The following is a 26,871-nucleotide window of genomic DNA, read 5'->3' as shown; positions in this document are numbered from 1 at the left end:
ACATGTATATATGTGAATGTAATAGCTGACTTTACAAGCAAGTGTGTTAAAATAGTTATTTATGCAACTGTTGTGTAATAAGAGGTATTAAAACACGAATGTGGATTTAAGGCGCGCGGCGTTCTGGTAGTGTGGAACGCGCGTAAACGAAAATGTTCTTTTTTTGAAATTCATACGGATACCACGCATCGAGCAATAAGAATGTGACTGTCTGTTGAAACGCTTTGCGCATGAAGGGATCGAAAAAAAACAGAGGGGTGTTGTTATGAAATTCAGTACAACATTACAACACTCGTTTGGATGATGTAATGGTTATTAGAACATTGGGTGTTTTAATGTTGGCAATAACTGTTTCAGAATCTTTAGTAGAGGTTTTAAAGCATGGGTGTAGATAAAATACATTATTTACTTAGGTATGCCTTTGTTGCAATGCGCAAGTGTCCCTGCGAGGGCAGGTAATTTTTTCTAGGTTGATATAACATTGGCATATTATGTATAACCAGTGACGACCCACATGTCCCTAGCGTGTCTTCAGCCATTGTTGGCACGTGAACATATCCAAATGTTTTAAGTTTTCTTTAGTGTTAATTCCGCCAATATTTGTATTTTAGAACAATTCGAAACGTATTTCGCCTCAACACGAGGCATCCTCAGGACATGTTGGCTCGCCAAAATCTGGCACAAGACTGAATCAAATGAGTTTTGTTTTTTTTTGCGCCCAAACAAAGGGGAAAGGCTACCCTCCGGGATAACGACGGGAGGGAGGTGGTGAATGCTCATGCATACCAACGCAGCCTAAGTCTGCGTTGGTTATGTGGGACTCACGTGAAAACCTAGGTGCCTACCCACTACACACCACTTGCAGTTGGCTTTGGGCAGGTGCCCTCTAAGCCTTCATCGAAGGCGACCTTCTCTTGGGGAGAGAGAGGCGCAAGCGGCACTCCCTGTGGAGTATCCGCTGAGATAATCAAATGAGCCGGAAACCGCTCTTTTATACCCTCGTCCCATGAAATGACGCGCTGTGATTGGTCGGCTGTTGTCACGTAATATCCCCGGAAGAGATACGTAACAATGGTGAAGGGACCAATGGGTGGTCCCTTTTTATCAGTCATGTCTCCTAATAAAACAAAATGGGACTGCGAATTTTTATCTCTTTAATATCTGTATTTACATCAAGAGCAACACATAACATGAAGCTTTACAATAAATATAACCATAATTTGCGTAATTGAAAACAACCAGAAAACCAAATCACAATTTGTATTTTGTAAATGAAAACTTTGAATAATCCATCTAGTGACTCTAGGTAATTGAAAATGGGTATTTTCAATTACCTAGTTTGGCTCTTGTTATTGAAAACAGAGTTTAAAAATTCAATTACCTAGTTTGACTCATGTAATTGAAAATAGATTTTGAAAATTCAATTACCCATTTTCAATTACCTATTTTGGCTCTTGTTATTGTAAACCGAATATGAGAATTCACTTACCTACTCGTTTTCAATTACCCAGCTTGCCCTTACATTATTTAACCAAAAACATGTTTAGACTATGAATTACATACAAACATAATGCTATAGATACTTCTCTTGTTATAAATATTTCAATAATTTACTAGTCTAATATGTACACAAATCAACACTATGTATATATGAGCGTATTTATGTCTTAATACATCAGCTCTCTTTTAGCTGAGAAAATAATATAAACATGTGCGTGAAATAACCTTTTTTTTTTTAATTTTACAACGAGTAACGATTTAAGAGATTTCAGGCATTACACAAATAAATTTCAACGTAGTATCACAGTCGGAAAACCAAATTAAAAAATCTGTTTCTTTAAGCCATGAGCCGACGAGTATATTAATTAGCCTTTCATAGTAAAAAGGCCTTTTACCTTTAAACTAAGAGCATACATTACCTACCTTAAAGGACAGCGCCTTGGCCTCTAGTACCCTGATCTAGAATTGCCCCCTTTTGTATAAGAAAAAGGTAAATGGATTGTGAAGTCAAAACGCAAAATTCTAAACATAACGTCGCATCCTAGATTTTGTAAACGAAGGTTTGATATTATTCTAATCCAAAAGCACCTCTCAAAATAATACTTCATAATAACAATAATTAAACTTTTTCATGAAATAGCCTATTAGCGAACCGTTTTTTTATGGAAAAGGAGGACAAACGAGCGTACGGGGGAGAATGATTCGGTATAAATCACTCACGAGTGACACAAAGCAAGGGAAAATGAAGGGTTGACAGTTGTGCCATGTAATTTATGGATGCCCGGTAAGTATTGTGACACCACGTGTTACATTTTCTCTGCTAATATAATTGGACCTAGTTCCTGAAAAACGTTCCAAGCCACAAACATCACATTTTAAGGAATTCGTGTTTAGAGTTAAATAAATATTAGTGTATCCCACGGACGAGTAAAATAAGAAGGACTCCGTCTCAACTTACATAACAGTGAGGCACCAAAACAAACCGGTAAACGTGTAAATACATAGCCCCAGGCATACACTTACACTAATACAAGCCGATTGGCCGCCATTATGAGAGTTGCCATCGTCTGTGACAGATCAGTTTGCGTCGCAATAAAATATTTAAAAAATGCCGTCGTGCGTTGTGAAAAAGTGTAACAACAATACTATAAAAGTATTTGTGGATATATGATTATTTAAAGGAGAAAAAATTGTGTTTCTGGTACACCCCGTAACCGCACACACACTAGCATAAAGGTGCTTCACTTGCTAATCACGGCGCAGAGTCCTTCTTTTTTTACTAGTCCGTGGTGTATTCCATACATGTGGGTTGGGCTACTAAGTAATGATGTCATTTAAAGAGTGGGGCTGCCATTTTTTGTGAGTCCGTTAATATGAATCACGAGACCAGTTTTGTGTTCTTAACTCAATTTCGACATGATTGTGGTTTGGAATATTTTTCTGGAATTACATCCAATTATTCAGTGCTTTAGTTCTTACCTAATTTAAATATACTTGAGGAACGAAATTCGAATTATAAATAGTCGTGAAAAATATTCAACTTTAATTAAAGCTCGAATTTTATCGACACGGTTTTCAATTATACCTAGGGTTGCCAACCGTAACCAACTATGTTAAAGGAAATAAAATACTACATCCATAGTCATCAACATAACACAAAATACAAAGTTTTCTACTAACTGAATTGCTTGGTGGTACATAAAAATGGTTTTTAATTTTTTTTAATACCTAATGATACTCTTTTTATTATTGTTTATTTATCTATTTCTATTTAGTTAGTGACATTTATCTTCAATTATTGATATACGTTGTGGTGACATCACAAACGAATAAAACTTTTTTTATTAAATTTATAAAATAATTTAAACAATTAAAAAAAATGTTAAGCAGTGTCTCACTATTTAAGCGACGTCTAAAGATTGACGATAAACAACAGAAATACACGGATTTGTAATAAAAGTTTTTTTTAAACAAGTGTTCAACACGTTTTCAACTTTTTTGTAATAACAACGATAGATTCTAAGAATCGAATTAACAGTATAAATTTATAACTTAGATAAAGATGCTTTGCCAAATGTTTGTTTAATGTAAGTCACTCTGAGAAATTTTAACTATCCACATATCTATACCTACTCATTACCTCCTAAATTAGCTTGCTACAGGTAATTAACTACTCTTAGATTAAAGCATTAAAGGCGAAAATCGAACTACACCTAAAAACCGATCACAATTGTCATCAAAATATATTTTTAATTTATTACAAGCAAAAATGGGATAATACATACCTATAAATACTTAAAATAAATTTATTTTTCGTTACACCCCTGTGTTGAAAAACATTACATGAAACGTGTGTATTGATCATTACACTCTTGGCTCTCCTATAGTGCTCATCTGCGCATAAGAGACCGTTATTATAATCGGTTTTAGCCTCTACTGGCATCAACAGTTATTATTATCAAATAAAAATGCCTATTACAAGTATGAATGTTTCATCATCATCATCATCAGCCGGAAGACGTCCACTGCTGGACAAAGGCCTCCCCCAAAGATCCTCACGACGACCACTCCTGCGCTACCCTCGTCCAACATGTTCCGGCGATCTTGACCAGATCGTCGGTCCATCTTGTGGGGGGCCTACCAACACAGCGTCTTCCGGTACGTGGTCGCCATTCGAGGACTTTTCTGCTGCTATTCGTCGACCTATGTGCTCTGCCCACTGGCACTTCAGTTTCGCAATCGTTTGGGCTACGTCGAAGACTTTGATTCTCCTACGGATCTCCTCATTTCTGATTCAATCTCGCAGGGAAACTCCGAGCATATCTCCATTCCCTCTCCATTGCCCTCTGAGCGACAATGAGCTTCCTCATAAGGCCCAAAATAATTTAATTTTTATACGTTTTATAGTTAACGCATATTTTTTCACAGATACCGAAACTTAAACAAACCACCTGTATAAAAACACCTATATTATGATAGTATGTATAAGAACTACATCAAAATGCAATCGTTATCACAACACGCGAGGCGCAATCGATTCTAAGAGTCGACCCCAATGCTGCATTTAGTTTTTTTTAGTACATTTTATGGAAAATATCAGAGCGAACGAAGGATGTGTTAAATAAAATCTACTCATAACAGTGACCGTATGAATCAATTCGAAACGCATATACAAAATGACTGAGAATGTAGCTAACTGCGATACAACGGCGATTACATCGCACTGCGCCATACTACACACATATACAAAGTATATATTATACAGACCCATGAGATGATATATCTCACGAATATATTAACTGTTTAAAAATTTAAATAGGCAAAAGGGTATGCTAAAATATCGTTTTCCAATCGTCTCTTCGAAAACATAATCAAATACATCAAGTTAACGTTATTTTATAAAAATAAATATTTTTAATCATAATATTAAACATCGAAATATCTAATATTTACAAAACAATATATCTATCTAATATTTAATCTACAATAATAATATCCTGAAAACTCTAAGCTCATTATCGCGTTTATTATATATATATATACACTGAATTAAATTTAGTTCGACTTTGAAGAGACTTTCTTAAATGTATAATACATTTCGTAGTTGTTGGATGAAAAATAATAAATTAATATCAATAATACATAAGCTAATAAAAAACATAAAAGCAACGTGTTTCATCAAAAAAAATCAGCGGAATACAATAAAATACAAAGAAAAACCAATTCCAGCTTTAAACAAACAAATGTATAAAATAAAAAATAATAATTAAAATTAATACAAGGCGTTCGGGAAGCAATAAATACTCCGGACGCGAGCGACAGAGACAGGTAGTAAAAGGTCAATGACCGCAATTGCCTCTACTCGTGACAGAAGTAACGCAGATCTATTACGAACTAACACACGGAATACAAAATTTAAATTTAAATGTATATATATTTTGCAGTACAAAGAGAACGATGATAATATAAATCGCTAGTATTCATTATAAATGCGTCTTTAGCCTTTTATTAAGACTATCAAATATAAATAAAAGTTACAAAAAAAACTTAACAACACGCTTTTATGGGAAACCAAACTAAAAAGTAGAATACTATATTTCATTTCGAGTGCGGAAAGCCTGTCATTGCAAAGAGTTCCGACAAATGCCTACCCGAGCCGAGGCGCAACCGCAGGTGAGGGTTGACAGTCGGAACAAGTTTACGTGTACTGAACTACTACTTTTAATACAGTTGCGAAAAAATGAAGCAGTTCAATAGAATAATAAAAACATACTAAACTCAACTAAAATTTATGGAGGAAATTGGAGGAGGTCTTTGCCCACAATAGGCAAACAGACAAGGTTGTTGAGGGAGTTTAAATTTCATTTAAAATATAAATATTCTAGGTTAAGTAAAACACTTTGTATAACTTGTCTGAATAAAGGCTTATATTATTATTATTATAAACTCAACTAACTAAACATGGAAAATGGCACCAACCGTAAAAGAATATAAGCAGAGATTTTTTTTTGTTTTCTTCACCCAGGGTAGGCAACTATGCCCATACAGCCAAGTCTTCAGTAGATTTTTTTATTGATATTAAATGAAAATGAAATTTAATGAGGTGAAATGAAACCTAACCTAACTCATTGAATCAAATCATTAAATCTGATATCGAAACAAATTAGTAGCTTCTTTTTAGAAATATTTGCATGAATCATAAAAACTTCTATGAATTTTTTTTTTGTAAAAATTTTGTGGTTGGTTTTTTATTTTTAATAGACATTATTTTGACAGTTGGGAAAGAGAACGCACGAGTTCGGAAAATAAAAAACTCGAGTATGTAATCAGTCCACATCCCGATCGCTATACGTCCCTGCAATACGCCACTTTTTGAGCAACTGAATTAAAAAATAATTTTCATTATGCATAAACTACGAATAGAGTGATTTTGTAACGAAAAACTTGTTTTTTTTTTATTGTAAGAGAGTGTGAGGTCCATAAAGGTGTGTAAAGGTAAGTAAGTAAGGTAACAAGTATGACACTGCAGCGCATTTTGTTTCGATAACGAACTGACATCATAATAATAGAATAATACCAGACCCGCGTTTTCGTTATTAAGAAATTTAAAATATGGTGTAATTTTGTACTATGGCACACACAGGAAAGCTGCTTGGTACTTCTAGTTACTTATATTTTATATTCCGTGGTGTAACATCAAAGCCAATGAAACATCAACGTTAATGTAAACCAATAAGGCATTAAATAGAATACGTTAGGTATTTTAATAATTTTAACTTATGTAGGCACGTAATACTTCTATTTTTTTATGTATTCACACAAGTATTTAAATGAAACTTTGTATAAAAATATTTCAATTTTATAGGTAAAACACATTTCATTAACCACAATTTTATATGAATATAAATAATATGTTACATCACCCCGCGTAACATCGTTACACGCTAAAAATACAGTATTTTCATTCAAACACTGTAGGCCAGAGATTGGTATTTAGTATAGTAAGTACAAAGAGGTATGTACCATAGAAATCTAAATAAGAATGTTCTAGAAGTGACAAAGGCGCGTAAAACATGTATGTATATAAGTAGTGCTTTAGAATTATTCGCACTGGCAATCATAAAAAAAACATGTTGATATCTTGATAGATATATATTTCTTTTGTGTACTCCACTCCACATAAACGGCTGCACCGATTTTAATGAAACTTTCTGTGTGTCTTCAGATAGATTCGAGAATGGTAAGATTCACAATTGAACTACCTCCTAAACGACTGGACCGATTTTGATGATTTTTTTGTATGTTCCAGTGAAATTGAGATTGGTGTGTGTCTTCAGGTGGATTCGAGAATGGTTTAGATTCACAATTAAACTACCTCCTAAGCGACTGGACCGATTTTGATGATTTTTTGGTATGTTCCAGTGAAATTGAGATTGGTGTGTATCTTCAGGTAGATTCGAGAATGGTTTAGATTCACAATTGAACTACCTTCTAAGCGACTGGACCGATTTTGATGATTGTTTGGTGTGTTCTAGTGAAATTGAGATTGGTTTAGATTCTCAATTCCGTCCATATAATATAATTCTCCTGCTCATGTGTATGGTAGTGAACTCCTCCTAACGGCTGGACCGATTATTCAAATTTAAGACTTGTGTACAGGACAACGTCTGACGGGTCCACAAGTATTTCAGTCTATCTAACTGCAGCAATTATTTCCACAACCTGCAACTGCACCAATCAATTTTTTTATGGCAATAAGGGACGAGACGAGCAGGACATTCATCTGATAGTAAATGATACGCCCAGCCCATTAAGATGCAGTGCCGCTCAGGATTCTTGAAAGCCCCAAAAATTCAGAGCCGCACTACAATTGCGCTCATTACCTTGAGGCATAAGATGTTAAATCTCATTTGCCCGGTAGATATAATATTACATTTTTTTTACAAAATTACTAGTTTTTTTTTAAATGAAATATATACATAATTGAGTATATGAAATATATGGGATAATCATTCTTCACTATGGGATTCTAAATTAAATCCCTGAGTATTCCCCATTAAGACCTTGAATATCTGGGGCGTTGCAAGCGTACATAGCAATGTAATGTATGTGTGTACATCGGCAACGGTCAAACTCTAAGGAATACCTAGTGCTAGATGCCACTAATAACATTTCTATTACTTTCTTGTTTAGATTTCTATGGAATTTTGCACATAATACACATTTGTGATACGATATTGCGAAAAAGGAATTCTTGTCTATTTATAAGATTTAAATTTGCTGCTATATAGCAGTATTGGCAATATTGCCAAACAAAAATTGACCCTAAAATTAACAATAGATTCTACATATATTATATTCGGTAAATTTTGCAGACCAACGAGTCCTTTTATATTACCTAACTTATGCAGATCACTGTGTAACACATCTACACACGAAACTACGCCCTAAGTGTAAGAATATAAGGCATTTATTACAACAATTAGTATTAAATATATTTAGACCAGAATAATAATGCATTTGCAAACAAAAATCAACTTTAAATATACAGAGATTAGGTCTACTATATATAAGTCGGGCAATGTTGCAGGCTAGTGCCGCACGCGTCGCACACTCTTGCCTCTCTCCTATTCACGAGGGTACAGGCGGGGCATTCCCTCCCCCCTGACGTCAGAGGCTCTATTTCCGGGCCTCGTTTCGACTTCCCGCACATTTCGCACGCTTGAAGAGCGTCCCTGTTCAAATAAGTACACGTACTACATTGCCACTTGTCTCTTTTCAACTCCTTCTCTTTCTCTCGTTCGGCTATTTTCGGCGGTGATCGCGAGTCGGGCTCGTCAAGTGATACTATTAGTTGGGCTTTGAGATCATACGACTGGGTACTTGGACCTGAAAGTAAAACAAAATGTATAAAACACAAACATACCGAGGTATTTTAAAACCTCCTCCTTTTTTGAAGTCGGTTAAAAAGAGTGGCCGTTAATGTTCTCACGAGCTCAATATTTTCCGAACATAATATGGTAAATTCAGTAATTTAAAACACATATTATGTTGCGAAATAAAAATAAATAGTTTGGAAAATCCGAAAGTGCACGCCCCACAGGGGAATTTAAAATACAGGCTGTCCCACAACTATGCCACATCGAGGGGAAGTACCTTAAATATTGTAGATATGTAACATTTTACTGAAAGAATGCCTTAAATTTACAAACAATTGAACTGCATACATAGATTTTAAAATATTGCCTGGTTAAACCGGTATTTGAATCCGCTACACAAGCAAAAATAATACCCAGTAACTTTATGATACCATTCGAAAGGCTTCATCATAAGGCTTTTTTTTATGGAATAGGAGGACAAACGAGCGTACGGGTCACCTGTTGTTAAGTGATCACCGCCGCCCACAATCTCTTGCAACACTTATTTATTGCTACATAAGAAAGCATCAGAAATAAAAGGTTCACCAAGATGGTATGTGAAATATCCAGGCCTAACATAATAAAGACTCACAACAAGAAATGGGGCCTATATGTGTTATTAGAGGGGGCAACGGACAAGTGCCTTTTCTGATGGAAAGTACAGTACAGTGGTTTATCTGACAGTACAAAACCAGCCGGCGGCAGAACCGGCTGCAACCGGTTCAATCCTTGTCTGCCACATACCAAATGTGTTTTCGGTTTTCCAACTCATATGAATTGGAAAACGTACGTTAAGGCGACGCTTTTTAAAGTCGGCAACGCTTCTGTGATTCCTCTCCTGTTACGAAATATGAGCCCAGTGATCACATACCATCAGGTGTTGATACTACTCTCCCATAAAAAAATGTATAATAATAGTGTGAACACATAATATCTAGTAACCCATAGTGCTACTTCGTTGAAAGCTGACATAAGAAATTAGTTGCTAAGAAAAATTCACCAGTGGGAGGCTACAGGAGCCCGACTAGATTATGGGTATCACAACGGCACCTATTTATGCCGTGAATCAGTAATGTGTACACATTACTGTGTTTCAATCTGAAAGTAGCTAGTGAAATTATTGTGCACATGAGACCTTACATCTTGTGTCTCAAGGTGACGAACGCAATTGTAATGCCGCTCACAATTTTTTTTTTTCAAGAATTTGGTTGAATTTTGGGTTTTTCAAGAATCCTGAGCGGCACTGCATTGTGATGGGCAGGGCGTATCAATTACCATCAGCTGAAAGTCCTGCTCGTCTCGTCCCTTATTTTCATAAAAAAAAAACTTACCAGGCGTCTGTATTGATGTTTGCGCTTTATGTACTCCGTTTTCGATTGGTTTGCTTCGTCTGTCAATCTCTCGCTGCTTATCCAAATCAGATGCCACCAACTTATTCACTTTTTTAATTTTTTTCACCTCACTACTCGACACCTGCCCATTCACTGAACTCTGCACTTTTATTATGTCTTTCCTGTCTTTAATATCTTTCTTTGTCAACAGTTTAACCTTGTCAGGAGCTACTTTAGGTGTTACCAACCCGTCTGCGCTGGGATGACCGATTGGTTCAACTTTCCTGACTTTCTTTTCTTCTTGCTTCTTAGCTATCTGCCTCGCTCTTTTCATTTCCTGCTCTTGTTTCAGCTTCATCAAGTTCTCATTTACTTTTGCTGTTCGATACATCTCTTCATCATATGATCTGTCAAGGTTCAAGGCTTGCAAACCGTCTTCAAGATCTAGTGTTGTCGGTTGGTATTTACTTCTTCTTTCTTCTCTTTCTATTCTATCTAGCGTCCTCGAATCTCGGTCCAACGATTGCGAGAACCCGCTTCTGTTATCAGCCTCATTCTTTTTGGATAAGTTTCTGAAAACGTAGTCCCAGCTTTCATATGTACCCATACCATCTTCCTTGGCTTTACTGAGTGCAGGCTGTGTGTCAGACCGAGCTATACTTGGCAAAGACACATCGCTGTATCCAGATTTATGTCTATGAGTATCTTTTAGTCTATGCCTTTTTTCGTCTTTCCTTTCATGTCTGCCATTTTCGTAAGGTGCGTCAATTTCTATGAGTTGCCCTGTCGGTACTGAGGGATACCTGCAGTGTGGTATTTGTGGGTAACCATTAATGGGGACATTTGTGGCATGTTTGATGGGCGTATAAACAGGCGTAGGTATCATGTATGGTGCCTGCACGGGGTAGTAGCAAGGCACGCCATATTGGGGTATCATGGGTACCGCGTTGCATTGATGAGACATTTCTGGGTTTACAGGGTACAACATGTGGGGGGGTATCATATTCGGCATGATGTAAGGGTTCATGATTGGTTGTATGGGTTCATCTGGACAGTTGCATTGTTGAGGGTAGCTGTTCATAATAGTTCGATGCGACTCCGAAGGCGTGGGTAGGTTTGAGTATATTTCCGCTTCTGAAATAATATTTTTTATAACATTATAAGAAAGAAGGAAGGAAGCCTAATATATGTTATGAAAATATATGTTCTGACTTCTGAGTGCGAGAATAAATTAATTTAATAATATTTTCATTGTAACAAAAAAATTGTAACTATAAGTAATAATTCTGTTAGAAAAGCATGTCTTTATGGTAAAAGTGGCCTTTTACCTACTCCACATCATAAACTATGTTCATTTAAAATATCATTAAAATTCGTTCACAGTTATTTTTTACTTGTCTTGTTAAATTTGTCGCCCTTTTCCAGTGCCAACTTTCGCTCGCCGGGCTCTAGAATACTTTATTACTAAGAAACAAAGTGCAACGAGAAGTAAGCAGCGGATGTGGAAGAGGGGGCGCTAGTGTAGCGGTGTGAAGTGTGAGGCGAGTAGAGGAGAGGAGATGGCGAAGGGTCTTACTCGGGATTGAACTAACTATTCTGCAGTGTTAAATTGTTGTTAAATAATAACCAGTGTATATATATTATGAAAGTTAAACCCCCTTATTCATAATAGTCTGCTAACTTAAAGCATTGCTAATTCTCACTCTGTCTCCTTCTATTGACCTAAGTCAGAATGAGAAAAAACACTCCTAAGCGGCTGTTTAAAGTTAGCGGACCATTATGAATAAGGAGAAAAATGTATAATTGTAATATCTGTTATATAAAGTGTTTTGAGGTAGAATACTATTATTGTTTTCCTTGAATGCTTTACAAAAGTTCAAACGTAAGCATAAACAAAATTGTTAAATTATTGAAATGACTATACAGTACCTCCCGAATAGCCAATGAGTCTGGTGGCCGCCGCGTTGACGTCAGACGGGTACGAGGTTCGGTCCCGGGCGATGTCACTCCACGAAACACGACCGCCGTTGCCCCACACACTCTCCCATATTTGGGCCATAATCTAAAAACGCTACTGACATTAATACAATTACGAGTATATTTTACCATCTCACACTGATTTTATATGGGACGAGACGAGCAGGACGTTCAGCTGATGGTTATGGATACGCCCTACCTATTACAATGCAGTGCCGCTCAGGATTCTCGAAAAACCCGAAAATTCTGAGCGGCACTACAATTGCACTCGACATCTTGAGACAAGATGTTAAGTCTCACTTGGCCAGCAATTTCACTAGCTACGGCGCCCTTCAGACCGAAACACAGTTATGTTTACACATTACTGCTTCACGGAAAAACATTACATATTAAAAGACGGCGAAAAACAGCGAACAAAAGAACATGAGTGTGCTTGTGCATGCTTCACGGACTGCTAGTTATAGGCGGACCATAGACTTGGAATACACTAGCGTATCGTATAGACGACCTTACAGCCCGATTGTGAGTGACCAATATCGATTTGTCAATGTGTGCGTTAGCTAGTGGTTTAATATTCAATATATGATACAAGTGCGCAAATTAGGCCGTTCCCGCACGACCGAAGCGAGTGCAGGATGACCTACGTGCGCACGCGTATCCTATACTATTTTTACCTATTAAGATGCGCAAAGTTCGACCACTATAATTAGTTTCATACATTCCCGCACGCTCTTGTCAACGTGTGGGAAAGTAGAACTTTGCGAACGCAAATGCAACTGATAGTAATGTCGAGGTTAAATTGTTTTTGTGGACGAGATATAAACTCTGCTTTTCATTTAGATTGCGAGGAAATAAAACAGTAGTATAACATGGACATTTTTAACAATTTTATAAGAAAAACGCACGAAAAAACAAGACTTGCTTCCCGCCGCTTTTTTAAATATTACGACATTGATATTAGGCTTGGGCTTCAGACCTATACAGCCTACTATTAAATTAATTTTGTAATATATATATTTAATTAATTAAATAACCTACCGTATTTAATTTAAATTTTAATATCTTTTAAGTCTTTAAAACACATGAGGCAAATAAATTAAAGTAAATATTATAAAATAACAAATTCTATCTCTAAGTCTCTTGTCTTTACGCTAGTATATTGTAAGTTTATGCCTTTCGCTGGTTTTCGTCCGTCACTGTTGCAATTGACTTACAATTGGACAACTTTAAAGAATTTATGTTTGTTTTAAGATTAATCATGCGAATAATTTACAGTCAAAGTCAAAGTCAAAAAATCTTTATTCACTGTAAAACTTTATAAGTTATTTAGTGTAAGTCAGGATGAAGTATAAAAGTTACAATAGCATTCAAACGAGTATAACAATATTCATTAACAAAATTTAGAACATTAATTCCAACTATCTTTATCATTCAAATAATATTTCACATTATAATAGGCCTTAGATGTTAATTTATTTTTTACGATACATTTAAATTTTTTAATAGGTAATATTTTAATTTCATTTGGGAGTTTATTATAAAATATAACACAATCCACTTTAAAGATTTAGCAATTTTACGGAGCCTAGTAGATGGAATTGCGAGTTTATGTTTGTTTCGAGTATTGACACTGTGTACATCACTATTCTTTTTAAATTGGCTAATATTTTTATGAGCGTATAGGAGGTTCTCGTATATGTATTGGCAGTGTACTGTCATAATATTTATTTCACTAAACTTTTCACTCAATGAATCCCTTGAACGCATTTTATAGACTGCTCGAATTGCTCTTTTCTGCAGCACAAATATGTTTTCAATATCTGCAGGCCTACCCCACAATATAATTCCGTAAGACATGACACTATGTCTATTTAGTACACCAATATATTATAATAGTCTATATATTTAGTATACCAATTTATTATTTTGTGCTGTATATATTTAAAGTGATAACTCTCACAGAAGTATTTGTATTACAAAATTTATCCCGCATCGTTCATAAATTATGTTTACAAATTTAATTTGTGCAATTGTTAAATATATTTGTGTATTTGGCCATAGAATCTGTAAGGCTATTTCATGAAATACATATTAATTGAAATACAATTTACATCCATCCATCTTAACCAAATAATTATTTTAATGTGGTCCACTCACGTGACACTCGCACTGTGCTATGAGCGCGTCCCGGGATATGGCGGCGGCCATGTCTGGACAGATGGGTCCGTCGAGCGCGAGTCGGCCGGCGCCCACGGGCCGGTAGCCCATTGCCTGAAGCAACGTCTCAGCTCCTACCATATTCGCTTCCACCTCGTGTTTGAAGAAACCGGAGTACAACTGTAATAATGAATGAATAGAAGATACTCCAACTCGAAAATATTTCGAGTTGGAGTATCTTCTATCTATATATTAACTCGATAACATTTCGCTGGACGATCCAGATTCCGCTGCAGAGTCTGTTGTTGATATGGCTGCAAGATATTCCGTTCTTTTCGGTGCCCACCGGTAGCAGGTCTCAACCATGGTTTTGCTACTCTTGAAAAATGGCCTCTCTCCGGAAAAATCAGTGCTATCAGACAAGCCTGAACCCAGGGTCAATGCAGTAGCACTGTCAAAGATATTCATTTTACCAGAAGAACACAAAGTGCCACTTGGGTATGTCAAGAATAAAAAAATCAAAACTCTTGTCTCCGTTTGCCTCCTCTATTATATTAAAAAATATATATACCCAAATCAAGTAAAGCAAGTAAGTCTCACTGTTCAGAGTTCCTCTCACTGCCACGTGAGCATAGAATTCTAAATAAAATGGTGGAATGCGTGCAACGTAGAGCAGCTCGAATTGTCGGGACCCAGTGCTCTGTGAACGGCTGGATCAATTGGCGTTGCGTAGAGATGTCGCTTCTTTGTGTCTTCTACCGCATTTATCACGGGGAGTGTTCCGAAGAGCTGTATAACCTGATTCCTGCCGCCGAATTCCAACTTCGCACGACACGCCACAAGTAAGGATATCATCCCCACTATCTGGATGTGTGCCGGTCCTCCACAGTGCGGTTTTAAAGGAGCTTTCTTCCACGTACTACAAAGCTGTGGTATGAACATCCTTGAGCAGTGTTGCCGGGACGATACGACATGGGTACCTTCAAAAAAATCGCGTACACCTTCCTTATAGGCCGGCAATGCTCCTGTGATTACTCTGGTGTTGAATGGGGGCAGCGGTGATCACTTAACACCAGGTAACTCGTATGCTCGTTTGTCCTCCTATTCTATTAAAAAAATGGTACTAATAATGTCATAGCTGCTTCAAACATGTCGACTGTCGATGATTTGCTGGTTTATAATAAAAATCTTTAAAGTTTCGCAACATTATTTCAATAGTAATTTTGTCGAAAACGCGAAATAATAAGTGAATCAGTTAAGTCTATATCAAGACACGTGCATACGAATTATAACGCGATTCCTCAGGAACTCTTGAAATATTTGGGATGACATGTATTCATCCCGTAACATCAGACTATTTCCATACAAAATTTCATCAAAAGTGGTGAATAGTTAAGCCGTGAAAGAGAGTACGTAATAGACATGCTCGTATGATGTAATAGACAGACAGACAGAGCTACTTTCATAGAATTTTTAAATTTCACATAATATTTATCATATACCTTAACATGATTCGTTTTAAAAAGAAAATTGTCCCTTTTAAAGACAAATACGCACATAGTTCCATTGAGATTATTGGATTATCAGTTTAATCCACTAACCGTATCTAAATATAATATGGATATGTATATTAATCTCTTTATGCTTAAACGATCCGATTATACGATTGGCTTTTCTCTCACACGCCATTGTTTCAGGATTAATTGAAACTCCGATAAAGCTTTAATTTTGTCCGCAATAAAAATTCGTAATAAGAAAATTTCGATAATATGACAGTTAGGAGCCGAATCGTTAAATTTATTTCTAGTATTGTTTCATAATATTTTTACTCCCAAAAATAAGACTCGCTGTCCGCATATACATACTTATGTTTAATGTTGTCAGATCCTCTAGAGTCTACGGTTAAATTTTGGTATGCATTCAACTTAAACATGCCTGACAAAACAGTGGCCAACAATAAAGGTCCAAACTGAAAAACGACACTTGATCGCGGGCTAAATATTAGAACGCCTCCTGGAATATAGACCTAAGTCATCGTTCCTTTACCACCGCTGAAAAAAAAAGGTCTAGAACGATCTATAACAAGATTTTTTTCACGAAATATGTTACACTTATTTATCATTATTATATTCACCGTCTCACATACAAGGATTTTTTAACAATTTGTTGTTTTAAAGTGATATCCCTCCCTTCTGGGATTAATTAAACAAATTAAATTTGTAACCAAAAATTTTCCCGCACTCGTCCACTTGGACGGTTGGCTCAGATGGTAAGAGCACCCTGACGGAATCAGAGAGACGCGGGTTCGAGTACCGCATCGTCCAAAAATTTTGGTTTTTAAATTAGCTACCGGGATTTAAAGAGATTATCGAAGTCGCTCAGTTTTATATAATAAGTTAAGCTTGTATCAGAACTCACCCTAATAACCCTATACTCCTTCCGCCAGGGTTGTGCCAATAAGTTTCCAGCATATCTTGCCACCGCTGCCCAACCGATACTGGCCCGATACGCGCTGTACTCCGACGACTCGTTGATGGTACGCTGGAACACCTTGCCAGTCTCCGAAAGACCGAACTTGCATTCGTGGGGCACCAGAGATAAGTAGTCCGTTATGTATCCTGCAAAATTATTAATATTTTCAAAGGTTTTATGTACAAAACTAGTGTAACTACAAGGCCAAACGGAACTGGCGATACATTCCGACTTCATCCAGTTACTATGTGTATAATAAAATGGATTTTTGATTCAACGATTTGATTTGATGCCACATTGTAAATCAATGCTTCATCAAAATAACACTAATATTATGTGTAAAAATCTTTAACCATCTTCCAAAAAAATTCAGATCGTTATATCAATCTCTAATACAGAAAAAAATTAAATTAAGGCTATTAGATAAATGGTTTTATTGTTTAAAAGAATTCTATGACCATAAATGTTAATATTTTAAAGTATTTATTTGAGAGTGTACCTACAATTTTTTGTGGTATTATTGAATAATATCCGGACGAGCGAGCCTTGCTCGGATTTTTAAGAATGTACAAAACATGAACAAAAGAAAAACTAATACGACATCTGGATTCGAACCGGGGTCTTCTGCTTTCCGGCTCACGAAAGGTCTCATCTGAGCTATTACAGCCTTGAATATAGTGGCGGAATTTACCTTTGTATTCTAATGTTATTGTAGCTTTTTCTCATTAAAACACGAATAAATCTACAATTTTTTAAATTGAAACCTAGCTAGACTTGGATTTATCGCACCCGAAATCCCCTTTTTCCAAAATTTTATGAAAATCGTTGGAGCCGTTTCCGAGATTCAGATTATACATATACAAGAATTGCTCATTTAAAGTAATAAAATTAATTTTATAATGTATGAATATATTAAACTTAATTTTGACACAAATATAACTTATTGGGCTTACTTAATTGTGCTGTGCAATTAGCAATTTTAAGGCTACGATTCATACAAATAGGTTTCATTTCCATGAAGGCGTTTGACTTGCGAGCTTTAAAATATATTAAAAGACCTTTTTTGAGAACAAAATTTCATATTTATTTTTGATCAACAGAAAACGTATAACCACTGTTTAAGGAAGTTATGAACGCTTTTTAAGGTAGTCACTGACTTGGATGCACCTCGAGCGGAAGTTCATTCCACTGTCTGTTTGTTCGTTGGTAGATGGTTCCTTGATAACCAAACTGTTAATGAAACCCATATCTCTATATAATAATAATTATTATTTATTTCTCTTTAAAACATACGTTTACAGCAGCTAGTGGCTGGAGTCACCTTTAAGGCAAATAATGCCTGTACCAGATGTCTCCGCTCTTCCATTTCAGCAATGTGTTATTTTAAACAAAAGTTTTATTGACATCGTAGTAATGATGTATTTCATACCATATATGTGATGATGATATATCTGTGCAATATTCGCATATAAAATCTCTTTGTTAGACTGTTTGCCGCATCGATATCTATATGTGCTTAATAACGCTAGATACACAATTAAATAAAATTCACACTCGTCCACATAAATATGTTTTAATTCAAATTCAACGTTATAACTGACTTAGAGAAAGGTTCAATGGACAAAGCTGTGTAAAAAACCGCGTGAAATCATGAGACGTAATTATCTATTGACAGAACACGCATTAAAACTCGCTCTTTCATAACGAATTAGAAAAAAAAAATCTTGACTAAATATCCACAATTACAGCGTTAGTGACAATAAAATATTTATGTACCAAAAAAAAAAGAAACTCGGATCATTTTTATCCTATTCCTATATCTTATTTTTATAAGACAGGTTATCTAACAGAGCGCTAGCATTTGTTCTACCATACTAAGGCTGGGTTGCACGAACTAACTTTAGCAATAACAAACATGTTAATGTAATTAAGCAAATAATGAGTTGCACCATTTGACAATTTTAGATGACGTCATAACTTTAACAGTCTTCGCCGGTAGCTATTTTTAATGTTATACAGCTAAATAGCGACACATTTATATGTATTTGGGGCCATCTTTCCCAAACCGTTTTTACGGCCGATTCCTTTATCATCTAGTTCATATTTTGGTTTTAAAACCTAGTTATACAAATGGTTTAAGTTTTCTTTAGTGTTAATTCCGCCAATATTTGTTTTTAAAACAATTCGACAAGTGTTTCGCCTCTACACGAGGCATCCTCAGGACGTGTTGTCTCGCCAAAATATATATTATATATCTGGCACGAGACATTGAGTGTCTCGTGCCAGATATATAATTATGGATTTCCGCAAAGTAACGCCTAATTCAATTTTTTTTTTAAACCTAGGTCATAATTTTTTTATATAAGATCAATACCATCATGATATTAAGTAAACAATTTGTTATATTTTTAAAGCGACTCACTTCTAGGATTGATACACAAAATAAAATTTGAACACAAAACTTTATGAACGATGCGAGACTCGAACCCACGACCTCTCGTGCTCCCTGCGAGAGCTCTTCAAACTGAGCTAACATTTCGAGTGACGTATCGTCATAAAATCTTGTTCTTTATTCAACTCTCAGGTTATGGCTTCATCTACTGGATCTACTTCGCGTAACCGACTAGACATAAGGGATTGCTTGTTGCTAGTAGACTTCATAAGATACATAATAGCTTTAAGAGTAAATGTTTTAACTTTCCCAGTCCCAGCCACTGTTCAGGCTGTATCTATAAATAAATTTAAATGTTTTATAAAAAAATGGTTCTGTCATAAATCCTACTACTTACTCCAGCTGAATATCTATGTGATCCGACAGCCTGGGACTAGATTATGATTATTTTATAACAATAGCAAGGACAGTACAATATTAGATATTTCATTAAAAATGCGTAAAAGCGTAAAAAAATAATGCTGGGAGAGTTTCTTGCGCCGCTTCTTCTCTCTCATTTGTTTTCGAAGCGGTAGTAGTATCTAGTATATTATAAATGAAATCAAAAAGAATTCTAAAGGAATCAATTTTGAGAAAATAAATGCCTTAATAAATTCATTTGTTAGATTAGTTAATTAAGTATAGATTGTAAAAAATGCGATAGATTTGTGCGAAGGTTAAGTTCACGTCTTATCTAAATTATCAGATAACGAGATAATCTTTAATCTTAGATTAACAAATGAAGATTCCTATCGTTCCTCTTCTGGTACTCATTAGTCTCCGTTTCGTGTAGATAAGATATTTCTAAAATGATTTATTTTATCTCTTTCCTAGCAAGATATATATAAAGAATCCTAAGTACTATTATTAAAAAATCTATCGTCTCTTTTTTATCTAAGATAGACCCAAATGATTTATATTAAATATTTGCTACACAAATAAAATTTTAAAACAATATTTTATGAACGATGTGGGACTCGAACCCGCGACCTCTCGCGTACCGCGCGAGTGTACTTACAAATCTTAAAGTAGATCCTGTAGATGAAACGACAACCTGAGAGTTGAACAAAGCATACAAGATTTTATGAACGATACGTAACTCAAACGGTTGGCTCAGTCGGAAAGAGCGCTCGCACGGAACGCGAGAGGTCGCGGGTTCGAGCCCCACATCGTTCATAAAATTTTGTTTTCAAATTTTATTTGTGTAATTAATCCCAGAAGTGAGGGTTATCACTTAAAAAACATAACAAATTGAATATTTGCTGATTTAAATTGTTCAGAAGAAAAAAAATAATATTCTTTAATAAACTTAGTTATATTTACCGCAAGCCTAATTAGCAAACAAGAAAATATTTACGTGGTTGTAAGCGTGCAAATGCAATAAGTCAGACAAGACGTCCTACAGTTATTAATCAGAGCATAACCAATTTAATTATCATCTAATGTATACTGATAGCATACAGTTCTTAGCTTTATTATCGCTATAATGTCATAAAAAAAGCAAAATATCATTTTAATTATGTACATATTTATACATTAACTAGCTGACCCTACAGACGTTGTTCCGTACATAATAAATAAAATACTATATTTTTATAAATTTGTCTATAATATTTCATAACATCAAGAATGATTTCGTAAAAATATATGCTTCACAGCAGAACTCTCAGACCGTGCGTCATTATAATTTTCACATAATATAAATATGTCCATCCAAAACAAATATTGGAAGTATAAATAATTATGGGTCTCAAATCGAAATAAAAACTTTCATATCTCTCAAGTTTGACTAAACTGCACTCCATGAAGTAATCCCCATTAAAATCCGTTCATTAGTTTAGGAGTTCGCAAGAAACGAACATCAGGACACTGGATTTATATATATGAAGATAAATCGCATAAGACAATTACAATATTAAAATGTACACAAATAAAAGGAAAAAGAACAAAATGTAGTGTTATTAACTAATACATAAAAATCCAACCCCTCTTACAAAAACACAAAAACACAAATACTCTGTTACTATCGTCTGCCATCCATCCGTAAATATATCACAAATAGGGTTGGCTTCGAGAAGAGTGGTGCGAGTAGAGAGATATTTCGATAAAGGTGAGTTGGTGCGAACAATCTGTCTGCTTCAATAATTGCTGATTCTACATAGGTCATCATGCAAACTCGGCACATCTATTTCGTCTCTCAGACTTTGCACTGTGAGATGCTGTCGCTTTCGCCTATCCTCAAGGGGATTGTACTAAAGAAATTTCGTGGGATACATTTAGGGGTTCGTAAATACGTTTGTTAAGGTACCTAAAAGTTTTTTGAACCTAATTAAATTATCATAATATTATAGCAAATCTTTTCTCAGATGGATTTAATAACAAACAAAAACAGTTACAGAAAATATAGTAACAGGGATAGAGAAAATATTGGTGTGGCCATGTAGAAAGGAAGAAAGTAGAAAGTTGCAATTTAAATAAATTATTAATGAAGCAAATTTAAAGGGCAAATATTAAAGTTGGTATTGAGAAAAGTGGACCTAGGTGTATTCTTTCACGATTTGATTGGGGAAGTATATATATCATATATATATATATATTTATAGAATCATCACAAATGCACCTACTATTAACTACCACAAAATTACACAGAACTAAAAACACTGAAAGAGGAAATATAACATAAAGCGCAGGCATATGACTATCAACAGAAACACTGTAGCTTCAGAGCTGACAAACCAAAATAAGTAATAACATAATATGGTCCTTCCTGTAATAAACAACAATTGATTCCTCGTTGGAGGGACATTATCTTGAACACATCTGTTATTGGCTTATGAATCCTACCACAAACATAAATGGAAAAATCAGGGATGAAGTATTATGGGCCCAGGTTAAAGCACCAATAAAAGAGAGGTTGTATGTATAGGTTGATACAAATGGATGAAGCCCAGTCAATCTACGCCAAGCCTTCTGATGAGAGATTACTTAGGAACCAATATGTAGCTGTGTATTAGTTGCCTCATTATAAATCATCTGATACTCAGCAACTGTAAAACATACCTTCCAGTTTATTCTTTTGCTGCAGTTTCTCTGGGCTGTCATCGGTCTCCAGATAACTGTAGTGCGCATCCTCAATGCGTCTCCATAGTCCAGGGAGCCGGTCCCTCAGTCCATCGCCCATGCCAACACACGACATTATAACCATTACACTCACTGGAATTGGCTAGCTGTAATAAATGTCAGAGTCAAGTTAACATGCTAAGATTTACGTATAATGACATCACAACGGTTAGAATAATGGTAAGCTTAAGTTGAATCATTGTTTCCGAAGTGGTAGTAGTATATAGTAGTTATCAGAAATGACATCAAAAAGAATTCTATAGGAATCAATTTTGAGAAAATAAATGCCTTTTATGCCTGAATTAAAGGCAACAAAATATGTGTTAACTTTCAGGGAAGTGGGGAAGATCACTTAAAAATTAAAATCATTGAAATTTAAAACAAATAAACTTCACAAAGTACCAGTTATTTCCAGAATTTTTTGTAGAGCAACAACATGATTATAAAGTTTATATTTGTTCCTGATATTATTATTATTATGTGCTTTAATATGGAAAACTATCATAATAATGTAATATATGTACTAAATTTCATTAAATTTATGATATGGACTGTAGACATGAATGTCATTTAAGTATCCAATCCAGCCCTATCTGAATGTAATAATAGTAATATGATCCGTCCAGAGACTAAAACTATACTAGTCCATTTAAATCCTTTTACTTAGTTCATATTTGATTGTATAATACATTGATAAATAAAGAAATACAGAACTATTCATATTCGCTAAATATTTCAACTATTTTTATTAACAACTCATAAACAGTCAGCCACTCTTGGAATTAGCTACTTGGTAAATTGAATATTAAACTAGCTAACATTGACAAATTAAAATTGATCATGATGGTCTATACCCCAGAAAAGTGCAAATCTATGATTGTTATAACTTATATTCCAACGAGTTAGGATATCATCCCCACCATCTGGATGTGTGGCGGTCCTCCACAGTGCGCTTTTCAAGGAGCTTTCTTCGGCGTACTACAACACTGTGGAATGAGCTTCCTTGTGCGTTGTTTCCGGGACGATACGACATGGGTACCTTCAAAAAAAGCGTGTACACCTTCCTTAAAGGCCGGCAACACTCTTGTGATTCCTCTGGTGTTTCAAGAGAATGTGGGCGGTGGTGATCACTTAACACCAGGTGACCCGTACGCTCGTTTGCCCTCCTATTACATAAAAAAAAAAAAGTTACATAAAGTATCATGCATACTGTCTGTTATCATATTAAATAATCTAGTTTATCAGCCAATGATGCATACAGTACAATGATCCATGAGTCATGCCATTGAATTTATTTCAATTGTTAAAGAACATACAACATAAACTCATATATAAAGTATGTAGTTACATACTGATGCAGTGCTTTTTTATGGGAATTGTGGACAAAAATGCATGATGGATTGTGACTACACTGCCCATACCCTCTTGTAACACCAAGGGAATGACAAGAGTCAAAAGAATTGGCCTTATAGAGCACTAAATATCTGGTTGACCAAGCCTTGCTCGGATTTTTAAGAATGTACAAAACTTGAACAAAAAACAATGAATAGGACATCTGGATTTGAACCGGGATCTTCTGCTTTCCGGGTCACCCAATGTCCCGTCTGAGCCATTATAGTCTTGTATATACTTGAGAAATTTACCATTATATTCTAATGTTATTGTAGCTATTTCTCATTAAAACATGAAAAATAAAAATGAAATAAAAATGTATGAAAATTGTTGAAGCCGTTTCCGGATTCAGATTATATATATATATATTGTTTGTTTAAAGATATAAGATACACACATAATATGAATTTGAAAAAACATAGATATGTGGTGGGAGATGAGACACTATGGTTAGAATCAACTGTTCTTTCTATTGCACCATTAATGATTTTAAAATAAACAAACTTAGATGTAAAGAGTAAATTTTCCGTCAGATATGGATATCTAAAAAGCATCCATTGTATTCTTTCTTTCAGACAAATACTTTATATGGGAAAAAAAAATTATCAAAATTATTTTTTTACAATAGCTAAATTTTAAACTATTGAGACTCAGCTGAGAAAAAGCCAAGAACACAAAAATAAGAAGAGAGAAAAATTTTTTTGTGGTCATATTTAATATAATAACAGAGAATCAATAGAAATTATTAACAATAAGAATTTAATTGATTCTCACAATCTATTTCACTGATAAATAGCCAATTAATGATATAATGAAGTCTATTAAACTGTAATAAGCCTTATAACAATTTTTTTTTTTCAATATATTAATACATATTTAAATCTGATAATAGACAAATTTTGAACATCATATTAAGTAAAAATGTATGATTTATAAATTGCATGCTAGCTGTGTTATTAATAAACACAATTAATAAAAAATAGTAAAGTTATTCCAAAATTAAAACTATGTATTTATCTTAACTTTATTACTACAGAATTATGTGACCGGGTGTAATTTTAAGCTTGGAGTAACTTTTCATATTGTTTATTAATAAGACAATATGATTATTATTACTATTAAGAGAGTGAAGGTGAAAAGTGAGGTATTTCTTTATTTATCATTGTATTATACAATCAAATAAGAACTAAGTAAAATGATTTAAATGGGTATAGTAGAGTGTATTATTGTTTGAGAGTAGTTAAAGTGTATTTGACCACATTAATTATTAAACTTTTATGAAAGTAATTTAAATGAATATAAAATCTTTTAGTATGGGGTTAAGGTATGAATCATTCAAATCAATCTAAGGAAAGTTAACATTGGCAGCAATTAAAAAATAAACATTGCCACTATTTGTTTATCAGTATGATAAAACACATTGATAAATCAACAACATGCCCATTATCATAAGTGTAACATAATATGACTATCCCATTACTTTTTAAATGTAAACATCTGCATAGTTTGTAAATAGCTTATTGACCAAGAGTGTAACACTGAAGAAGGTAGGTATTCGATGCATAACATACATTATGCATAATAGAGCAATTACAACTTATACACGCTACAGAGAATATAAACAAAATATTTATAAGCGTGCGCAATTTTCAAAGAATGTTGGCGTATATGTTATGGTAATTTTTAACTCAAGAATAAAAACAAAGCTTACCTGTTAAGTCTATTTATCTATTTTTCATAATAAATGACATGTAATTGCTTCAATGCACTAAATGTAGAGCGGACAAAAATAGCAGTACACCAAAAATATCAAAGCTATGATCTAGTTTTCGGAGACACATATGATAATATTTTTAAATGTGTTGAATAATACATTTTAACTCTTTGAAGGACAGTCGGTGTACCACGATTTAAATAGAAAAAAGTTTAAAATTGTATTTTCATTCTAAAACGTATATATTAACTTTATTTGAAGATTGCACTTTTTATTTTATTATTTTGTCGCAGAGCTCAACACTTCGACAGGCAGTAGCCACTAGCACATAGGTAGGTACATCAATTATCAATCAAACGTACTTCACCTTCAGACTTCTTACTTCATACGTTCAACCAAAGAGAATATAATAATTACGTTACGTTCAACGTTGACAATTTGACATTGACAATAATGTGATTCGCTGCCACATGATCTTAAAAACTATGGATATGATTATTACCTAACTGCTGAATGCTCTTCAACACCGTACCTTTACTCATTACTTGGTAGCCTACCTCAATCTGACATTGGCTCAGTAGCACACCCAATAAAGGAACACCCAAAACACATTATTCCAAAAATATATAGTCAGTTTAAAACATAATAAACTCGGGAAGTCGAAATATCGATGAAATTTTATCGATAGTGTCAATCCTTAGCAAAAACTAGAAAAAAATAGCACTTGTATTTGTTTATATTTTTATTAGAATTCTTACGCATCCAGGGTATTAATGCGATAAGACTTGACTATTTCTACTATCTGTTGGTGTATAAGACTTTAGGAATAATTATTAATTATCTCAGAAATACATAATTTATTATTATTTGTTTATTTTATGATTCCTTTTTTATGTATTAAAAAACTTATCATAACACATTTGTCTGATTTTTTAATTGCGTACTCAAATTTATGATCTGTGTTTTATTTACGTGTTTACCCGTTCAGATGTTGTAATTGTTTTCGTTATTTTCTTGAAAATTGTGTATTGTAATAAGATTAGTAGCACGTGGACCAATTCTCTATCACTATGATTTATAAAAATTGGTTAGGTTATGTTAGAACAGTTAAAACAACGCACGAGCCGAGTGTAGCGGGCCGCGGTAGCGGCCGGCGAGTGCCAGAAACGAATTCTAGGCGTTTCTCTTTCCTCCCCATAAAAATGTCCAACCTTTAAAAATGTCATAATTTGTGGTTTGGTTCTAATGCTTTTTTCTCTGGAACGGTGCATTACCTTGTAATTAGAGTGGTAGCATTATAATCGTGGACTAAAACTCTATCAATTTAAATATTTATTACCTCATAATTCGTGCTACGGT

The 26,871-nt window shown here is 34.6% G+C and overlaps 2 protein-coding genes across 3 annotated transcripts in view; both read right to left on the bottom strand.

The window, feature by feature from the left end:
* LOC126972003 (uncharacterized) overlaps positions 1–26,871 on the bottom strand; it is a 577,468-nt gene that overhangs the window by 498,452 nt on the left and 52,145 nt on the right. The window lies entirely within an intron of this gene.
* LOC126972004 (protein tamozhennic) lies at positions 1,138–25,863 on the bottom strand. Of its 2 annotated transcripts, XR_007731021.1 has the most exons (8): positions 25,510–25,863; positions 22,347–22,513; positions 16,802–17,001; positions 14,384–14,563; positions 12,179–12,311; positions 10,250–11,383; positions 7,489–8,889; positions 1,138–7,375 (listed from the first exon to the last, which is right to left on the bottom strand). XR_007731021.1 is itself a non-coding variant. In XM_050818530.1 (7 exons), the coding sequence occupies exons 2-7, from the start codon at positions 22,489–22,491 to the stop codon at positions 8,564–8,566; spliced, it is 2,118 nt and encodes a 705-aa protein (XP_050674487.1). In that variant the 5' UTR covers positions 22,492–22,513; positions 25,510–25,863; the 3' UTR covers positions 1,138–8,563. The 2 variants fall into 2 exon arrangements, 1 of the variants encoding a protein (XP_050674487.1); XM_050818530.1 differs by having other exon boundaries at positions 1,138–8,889.

Source organism: Leptidea sinapis, chromosome 25 (genome assembly GCF_905404315.1).
Source record: "Leptidea sinapis chromosome 25, ilLepSina1.1, whole genome shotgun sequence".
Classification (NCBI taxonomy): Eukaryota; Metazoa; Arthropoda; class Insecta; order Lepidoptera; family Pieridae; genus Leptidea; species Leptidea sinapis.
The sequence above is the reverse complement of the archived record's forward strand: the minus strand, read 5'-3'. Positions and strand labels throughout refer to the sequence as shown.

What these genes read in the sequence shown, in the direction of transcription:
- LOC126972004 (XM_050818530.1), bottom strand. Translation starts at nt 22,491, where the DNA reads ATGGTTATAATGTCGTGTGTTGGCATGGGCGATGGACTGAGGGACCGG. An exon ending in ACTCATTGGCTATTCGGGAG is followed by an intron (nt 11,384 to 12,178) that starts GTACTGTATAGT and finishes ATATTATTTCAG; the next exon opens with AAGCGGAAATATACTCAAAC. An exon ending in AACATCAATACAGACGCCTG is followed by an intron (nt 8,890 to 10,249) that starts GTAAGTTTTTTT and finishes TTTTACTTTCAG; the next exon opens with GTCCAAGTACCCAGTCGTAT.